This window comes from Caloenas nicobarica, chromosome 14 (genome assembly GCF_036013445.1).
Source record: "Caloenas nicobarica isolate bCalNic1 chromosome 14, bCalNic1.hap1, whole genome shotgun sequence".
Classification (NCBI taxonomy): domain Eukaryota; kingdom Metazoa; phylum Chordata; class Aves; order Columbiformes; family Columbidae; genus Caloenas; species Caloenas nicobarica.
Window position 1 is genome coordinate 15,440,422 of NC_088258.1, and position 8,762 is coordinate 15,449,183.

General features: G+C 41.9%; 1 protein-coding gene across 1 annotated transcript in view; it reads left to right on the top strand.

Annotated features, from left to right (window-relative positions):
* Window positions 1–8,397, top strand: part of NOMO2 (NODAL modulator 2) — a 29,649-nt gene extending 21,252 nt beyond the window's left edge. The window contains exons 26-31 of the mRNA XM_065644663.1: window positions 296–379; window positions 2,382–2,492; window positions 4,350–4,451; window positions 4,669–4,788; window positions 5,617–5,709; window positions 6,610–8,397. Coding sequence (XP_065500735.1) covers window positions 296–379; window positions 2,382–2,492; window positions 4,350–4,451; window positions 4,669–4,788; window positions 5,617–5,709; window positions 6,610–6,741 — 642 coding nt within the window. The 3' untranslated portion in view covers window positions 6,742–8,397. The remainder of the gene's footprint in view (window positions 1–295; window positions 380–2,381; window positions 2,493–4,349; window positions 4,452–4,668; window positions 4,789–5,616; window positions 5,710–6,609) is intronic.
* Window positions 8,398–8,762: the final 365 nt, after the last annotated feature.

The window sequence follows — 8,762 nt, forward strand, 5'->3', positions numbered from 1 at the left end:
TCCTGTTTAATGTATCTTCTTTCTAGTTAAAACAGTTCACAGCAGATGATTTCTTTTAATACTGTAAAGTAGTGAAAGTTCTGTGATAGCGCTTTTGTATTTCCTGGCAGTAAATATCGCTAATGGTGTTACTGAGTTAAATTTTGTATTTGGGATAAGGAAAACTTTAACTGGGTAGAGTTAGATCTGTTTGGGTGGTGTATCTTAAATGGAATGTTAGAAAATTCTCTTGCTGTTTTCTGAAATTAAAGTATGTGTTATTCATTGTTGGGATTTCTCTGAATGTTGCTATTAGCCTGGTTGTGTGTATCACGTCCAACTCAAAGCAGAAGGCAATGATCACATTGAAAGAGCTTTACCACAGCATCGGGCAATCGAGGTAATTTTTTCTCTTTATTGTAGAATCACTTAAATATGAAACGCATCTCTCTAGGCATTATGTCTGCTCTATCAGCAGCAATGGAACTGAATACATTCTGTTTAGACAAGTGGCTTTCAGCAAGTTAGCTCCCTAAATATGGGCCCCGTATTGTGTGTCAGCACCATAACTTAAAATGGAAATGAGAGAAATCCCAAATACTAAACGAGTGAAAAGGATTCTTTCACAGTCACAAAAACTGTACCTCAAGAAAGGATAGAATACATGTATAGAATACCTTTCAGCATTTCTTTATGGTGTAGAACAAAGCACGAATGACTTGAGGATGCCATAAACTGTCATGTTGTTCTGTCTTCGTATTATATTTATTATTGATTGATAGATTTTTGTTATGCTTTATTCTGTCCAAATACTGCAGTCTTGTTGCAGATGAAATTGCCCTTCAGACTAGTAAATCTTTATAAAATATAATAATAACTTTGAATTGAAAACTGATGGAATCTTGTTCAATATTCCTCCATCCTTACAGATTCAGATTAGTTGCCTTGCATTTCTCTCTTGACATCCAGCAAAGGTTAATTAGCCTTCGTTAGCTGTCTGGAACTTTTCCGTGGGAGATGGTCATTATGTGACCCACGCCTGACCAGGGTGCCGTCCTTTGCAGCAAAACAGAAGGGCAGAAATCATTCGAGTCTGTAGTCTGTTCTTGCTAAGAGTACTTGCTGGTTGGGCAGGGGAAGAGGACAGCAACGCGAATTCCAGAAAATCATGTGAAGGTTATGTACACAAGTGATAGTCGTGTGCCATAGCTCGTACTAATAGTATCCTGGCTCGCCTGCCCTTTTCTCCAGGAGAGAGAAGCGTTTGCAAGACGCTTGCAAGGAAAATGTACAGCTTCAGTGTGCCAGCGCTGGCCCCACTGTCACCTGTCTGTGCAGTTATTGTTTGAGGAAATGCCTTTCCCTACTCTGAGCAGAGTTCAGATTTAGGAACACAAATATTTTCTATTGTAAACAATTTTGAAGAATATAAAGTTATATACTTTTGAAGTAGGCTATATTATGACAGGGGCATATTCGTCATTAATCAACTGTATAAACATCCTAGTGTAGGAATATACGGCAGTGACCGTCCCCTGTGCTGGGCACTGGGGAGGCCAAACCTCGAATCCTGGGGTCAGTTTTGGGCCCCTCACAACATCTTGAGGTGCCGGAGTGAGTTGAGAGAAGGGAACGGAGCTGGGGAAGGGGCCGGAACACAAGTGTGATGGGAGCGGCTGAGGAAGCTGGGGGTTCAGCTGGAGAACAGGAGCTGAGGGGAGACCTTCTGATCTCTGACCTGCCTGAAAGGAGCTTGGAGCCAGGGGGGGTCGGGCTCTGCTCCCCAGGAACAAGCGCCAGGACCAGAGGAAACGGCCTCAAGTTGCGCCAGGGGAGGTTGAGGTTGGATCTGGGGAACAATTTCTTCCCCAAAGGGCTGTGGGGCATTGGAACAGGCTGCCCAGGGCAGTGCTGGAGTCACCATCCCTGGAGGGGTTGGACAGACGTTTAGATGAGGTTCTCAGGGACATGGGGCAGTGCCAGGGGTGGGTTACGGTTGGACTCAATGATCCTGAGGGTCTCTTCCAGCCAAAATGATTCTATGATTCTAACATGCATCTCTCAGCACAGATGCAAAATCTTGACACCAGTGTTCAGACATCAGGCAGTCCTGTGTACGTAACTCAGGCTCCTCCAAAATACTGTGTGTGTTTGATGCTTCCTCCGTTTTTGGTTTAACTTAATGCCATCAGCCTTGTGCTGATAATGCACGTCTGTAATTGCAAGCTGTGCACTCTTGAGAAAAAGTATTTGCAATTGGAAAGCCTGCAAGTTTCCCTGTGGATAGTATAGAACAAAATTCACTTCTTGTTTAAAATTATGAGCAATATTCCTGTTGTGCTAACTGTCCTCTGTTAACTGTTCCGCTGTAGGTAAAAACATGACTCTGTTTTATGTTGCAGGTTGGGAACAGTGACATTGATGATGTTAATATTATAGCGTTCCGGCAAATTAATCAATTTGATTTAAGTGGAAATGTAATTACATCTTCTGAATATCTCTCCACATTATGTGTAAGTTCAAGCCTTTCATTTTTGCCAAGTGTATTTGCCGTTGATTCCCCAATGTTTTTTTTGCAGGGTCACTGGAAATTGTTCAGTAGCCAGAGCGCACATTTAATTCAAATTATGACTAATAATTTAATTAAGGTGAATTTGAATTACAGGCAGGACTAAGATTCCAGTGTTCCTCGCTGTTTTGCTTTAATGCTTCCATTTTTTATGGGAGTATGTTTAAGAAATGCTTTCTCAGGTTGGCCTGTACATTTTTGGCTCTGCTTCCCTGATTAGGGGTGCCCTGTCTGTAAGGACAGCAAGACACCAGCAGTGACACAAGTCCTCTGTGTCAGAGAACTGCATTAATTCCTGAAATACCTGCAATTTTTGACATGTGTGTCTGCTAGCAAGAAGATACCGTGTGAATGCAATGATACCACAGGACCCATTAATTTAAAAGTAGAGATACAAGAGAGAGTATGAGACAAATAGTAAAGGTGAAATTTTCAAAATTCAAAAGACTGCACTTTCATCTGAAAAAAACTTACTAAACAGCTGTGATCCCTTTGGCTTAGAGTGCAAATGCTGGAAGTATCTGCAAGAGGTGCTAGTGCGGTAGGAGTTACAGCACCATTTCTCAGTTAAAAGTTTCTTGAAATGTTACCTGCAAATATAAACACAGTGCCTGGATTTCTTTCCGACTAGTCTGTTATGCATCTCACCTGCCAAGATCTCATTTCTAAGCTGTTGGTTTTTTGGGGAGACATCCAGAGCAGGTGTAAAGGGAAGATGTCTCACCTTCCTGAAGAGCCCCGCTGCAAGCTTCCCATCTTTCTGGGGAAATTTAGACCCTTGCAGTTCAGCCTAAGCAAGTAGGAATTGATGTCAAAATTTAATTATCTGAAAGTTATCTGGTACCTATTTCATAGGAGGTTGGGTCTTGTGTTGTATGTAACGCACGTGTGCTGTTGGTGGGTGCACATCATCACTCTTGCTTTCAAGGCAGAAGTTTTTGTCTTTGAAAGATGTGCTCAGATTTGATACAGACACAAGTGAGTGGTTTTGTGACCTCAGTCTGGTTCCTCTGCTTGCGTGGGCTCGATGACACCACTGGAGATGCTCTGGTGAGCTGTGGTTGGAGCTGCAGCCACGGCAGCGCTGCGCAGAGCTGGTCAGAATTTAGTTGGGCTGTGTCTGCAAGGAGAGCCGGGTCCTGGTGAGTGTCTGATCCTGAGGTTTTACAAAGAATGGTGCAGGTGTTCGAAGGCTGTTCCGGAGTGCTCCACAAACCCCATCACTTGACTTGTGGTGTCCTGTGGCTGATGAATGTCTGTACACACAGGCAGCCACAGGTAAGGAGGTGCTGCCCCTCCCAGCCTTATTTGCCCATGATATAACCCTCTTTTAATTGTGCTGCTTTCTGAGCAAACGCTGTTTGCTGAGGACTTCAGGCCTGTTCTGTAGCTTGAGGTTGTCTGGCTTGTTAAATAAGCGTAGGGAAACTGAAATCAAGCAAAGTCAGGCTATCGGAGAAATATTAACAACCTCCAGCTGCAAATTCCTGTGAAACTGCAGGGATTATTTAAAAGAATTACTCGGTTCTAGTTGCTGCACAGCACAGACTACCTTTAATACGCTAGACATGTGAAAATACCAGACATCAGTTGTTCCTAAATTGTTTCAAGTTCTGTTTCTGTGACTTTTCTCATCCTGGATCAGAACAACTCCAGGTGTTCTTACTTGACAAGTTTCTGTTTATAAAACACATGATGAATTTTGAAGTGCTTTTATCCCTTAAGATGTGGGATGTCTGAAATATCTGTTGTGCTGCAGGCTCAGAAATTCCTGGTTTGTGTTTTCCTCTTTCCCTCACAGGTGAAGCTCTACAAAAGTGAAAATCTTGACAACCCAATTCATACAGTCAACTTAGGCCTATCCCTGTTTTTCCATTTCCCACCACTGCTGCGAGATGGAGAGGTAAGAACATTGCTGAATAATTAGCTTAGGTCGCTTTAATTTTTTTTCCCTGAGGACACTGAAGTGTTATTTCTGGTGTGCCTGCAGTGCCGTGTTCATGCTGGAATGACGAGCGTCTCAGAAGATTTGAAGCCTTAAACTGACTTTTGCCTTTAAATCTGATTTTTGCCTCTGACTGCTGCTGATGCTGTAGGCTGAGTGTGTTTTTTACCCACAGAATTACGTGGTGCTCCTGGATTCTACATTGTCTAAATCACAGTACGACTACACCCTGCCTCAAGTTTCGTTCACTGCCATCGGGTATCACAAACACGTCACACTGGTCTTCAGTCCCACGGTAAGTACAAAACATTGAAATAGTCCAGTGTTCACATTGAGAGCAACGTCTGGTAGTGTAGACTCGTGTATTTTGTGGTCTTGGCCAAACTTTCTATGAAGTAAATATGAAGAGGTTGATGAGGGGTGTTAAAACGACAGTGAATTTGGATGTGGCCACGTTTCAGGCATCGCCCAGGGCTGTAATAACCTGGTGGGTTATGGGAGGAGTTCAGGAAGGGGCCGCAGCTGTGATGTGAACCGGGAGGTCACAGTGACTGGAGGCTGAAGGAGAAAGACAGGATTGCTGTCAGAATTCCTACATAATATGGAGGCGGTTTTCCGACCTGAGATATCATTCTCACTGGCCTGGGCAATCACTCCTTACACTCATAAAAAACATACTTCTGTATAACCTGTCCAAGGCTATTTAGCTGGAACCGCACATCCCGCCATTCCCACACATCACTGCATATTCAGATGCCATGAAAGATTTTGTGCTATTGTGTGGTTTCTGTAACATTATCATAGAGGTTTGGGCAGCATGCGACAGGTAAATCCAAGCACACCAGGTTGACTGTACAGCGGAGACTGACCAGCAGAGAATTCGCTTTAAAAAACAGCAAACCCCAGGAAAAGGGTGACAGGTGAATGAATCTGATCAAGGGAAGGGGACTGCGCTGAAGGTGGAAGTGAAGCCTAGAGTAGCACTCAGAGAAGTCAGATGGAAAGGGCTGACGTGCCGCATGATACTACTGCTGACGTTGCTTAAAGCTGAGGGGTTTCGTAGGCAAAATGACTGTACAGAAAGAAAAAACCCGACAAAATCCATGATCCCCACTGTTTTCAGAGAAAGCTGCCTGAACAAGATATTGCCCAAGGATCTTACATCGCGTTACCACTGACGCTGCTTCTCTTGTTGGCTGGTTACAACCATGATAAGGTAGGTCATGGGGTTTTTTATTATCCAAATATTATTGTCCTACCAATGAATACTTTGTATTGTGTGGAGTAAGGGTTTGTTGAGGTGGTTATTCTGACAGAGATGCAGTCAGCAATCACCTTATGTGACACATTTTAAGAAAAAGCCACAACATAGCCAAGTTTTTGGACTGTTACATTCCTTTAAAAAAACTTAGTGTGAAGGTGAATTCCTGTGCCGCTTCTGAATTTTGTCTTTTCATTGGATGGCTTTGGGGAAAAAAAACCACAGCATCATTCAAATTCAGATAACCAGACTCAGTGATAATAGGAATGAAAATAATTGCTTTATTGGCCTCAGGAACAATTAGGAAAAAAATCTTGCAAGTCATTGCAAGTCTCTTCAGCTTTACACTCTCCCTAGTGAAAAGCTCTCAAGAGGGATATGACTACCTGCTAAATAACCACCTCTTTTAACAAGCCATGCTCCTCTATTCTTGATACGACTGGATTTCTGTTTTGCTGGTAAGAGAAATTTGCCTGTGCAGTTTGATTTCCTTTCTAACGTGGGTAGGACAGCATAGAGCATGGGATTCTCCAGGATTTCCTACAGTGTCGCTGGACGTGCCTCCACTGAAATAGTCATTTTCTAGACTCAAGACTCAAACTGCTCTTCTTGGCTAGATCACTGCAGGAAAAACGTTACTGACAATCATTTTAGGCTTTGATTATTAGAAATTCCCAGAAGTTTGGGTTGATTCCTTCCCTAGATTTGTTGCCATTTTCTGATACCTCTGAAGATGTCCCATTGATGCAATAGATGCTGTTTGTTTGCGGGTGCATTGGTATGAAGAACATTATCGTCCAGACCTTACGTGCCATTGTAACCACAAGCTGCTTCCTTTTTGGTTTTTTTCCCCAGCTTATTCCCTTACTGCTCCAGCTGACAGCACGTCTGCAAGGAGTGCGTGCTCTTGGACAGACAAATTCTGACACGGGCGGCTCAGAGGATGCAAAGAGACAAACGAAAAAACAGAAGACAAGACGGACGTGAGGTGAAAGGAGCAATGGCACGAAGTGGTGCTCCGTCAAGCTGGAGCCTGAGGAAGCAAAGCCACTAAAATATATTTTTTGTTGAATTTGGGGACTTTACATTTTCCTTGTTGCTACATGAGCACCGTTTATCACACCAGCTCCATTTTGGTTGTAAATTTTCTATGGAGCCTATAGATTTCCTTGTTGTAAAGTAATGAAATGAATGCCTCTGTTGTCACTGTGAGTGCATCTCCCATACTTGAAGACACTTAATGGGTTATTTTTCTTTTCAGTGGAACAGGTCATGCTGTCTTCATGAATGACTTGTAAAAGCAGTGGTAATAGACTGCTTGGCTTCACTTCTGTCTCTAGATTTTGAGGTAATTTTTCCTGTTGAAATACCTGTTTTACAGAAGCAGCACATAGGGATTTTACTAAATCCGTGATGCTTGAAACAAAGTTTTGGGAGTCACACCTGACCTGGTGAATTGTATCTTGGGCACTTCCCATTCAGCAGCTGATTGAAGAGTCTGTCATCTGCACCACAGTGATCTCAGTTCTTAGCCAGCGATTCCCTTGTCTTTGATTAAAATCAAGTTTTTGCCCAATGAAGACAAATGGTTAATGTCAGGTAAGTTCTGATGATCCTGCTGCAGAAGCAGGGTTTAAATTTCGGTTTCACATGCAGCGTGATCTCTTCAGACCTCCAGGATTCCTCCAGCCGGTTGCACTGTTCTTCCCAAAGCTACTGGGTTGTGGGTGGCACCCAATTCGCCCGTGTGGCTGTCACATCTGTTCAGCCCACGTGCAGCCTTTTTGCCAATTGGTGATTGATTTTTTTAAATTATTATTATTTCTTTTTTTTCACCTTAAGAAATGTGATCTATTTGAAATCTCCAACGTGCAGTCCAATAATGTAGTCTGTAATAAATAACTTTCTTACAGGCTGTCTTTTGATTCTCATTTGAAGTAGACAGTTGGACATACACACTTTAAATGTTAATGGAGCTTTTTATTGACAAATAGTATAAAGGTTAATAGAGCTTTTGAAAGATGCACATAAATGCCTACAAATATTGCAGACATTGGTACTGCCAGTAAGTGGCAATATTTCTCTTTTACAATACTTGAAATAAAGTCCCTTTACATTTAAATGTTTAAGCTTCAAACCCTACTGTTCTTAGAAATTTGGATGCCAAAGGTTTCATGCTAATTTTCATTGGTATTTTGCACTAGTTCGGGCCTAAATAATTACAACTTCATTTGGTGATCATTCTAATCTCTCCAAGGGAAAAATCTATCAAGATCACAATAAAAATGAGGAATGTTGAAAAAGCTTGTATGTAGAGATAAAGCTCCAATAAATTGTCACACTCTCTATGTAATGACCTTGAATTTTATATTGCTGTGATGAAACATATGGGAAAAACAAAGTGTTGTAAGGCTTATAATATACTGTACATTTTCAATACGTCTTTATTTAAAGGTGGTGAATGTTAAGGAAGGTATTGCCACTTTGGGGGAATGTATGAGGAAAAAATGCCCGTGTCCATGTGCCTTGAGGGAGTACCAGGTATTCTGACCTGTGGGACTTGATGGTGGTTGACCTTAAACATTGGAAATGCTGTTAATAAAAAGAAAAATAAAAAGAAAGTGTTAATGCTTGCTAATTTAATGCTTGCTTCTAAGGTTTGCAATTTATTTTGTCCTCTTAAAAGCCAGACGTCAGTACCAGCTCGACTGGCCTTTTCCTATTGAAAAAGTCAGTTAAAGCTGCTTGTTGCATCTTTATGTTAATACAGAGAACAACTAATGTTTAGATGCTGACTCCTACTAGAAAACTTTCCAGGCTCAGTGTTTACTATTCTTTTTTTGCAGGCACAATAGTGAAAGAATGATTAATTCATTTGCTTGGTGAGCTAAATATGGGCAAACAGCTGAAGTCAGTTGGAAATGAGAGTACAGCCCTCCGGGTAAAGATGGCATTGCATATCACTTGATTTTTCTATCAACAGCAACGATGAATATTACATATATCTG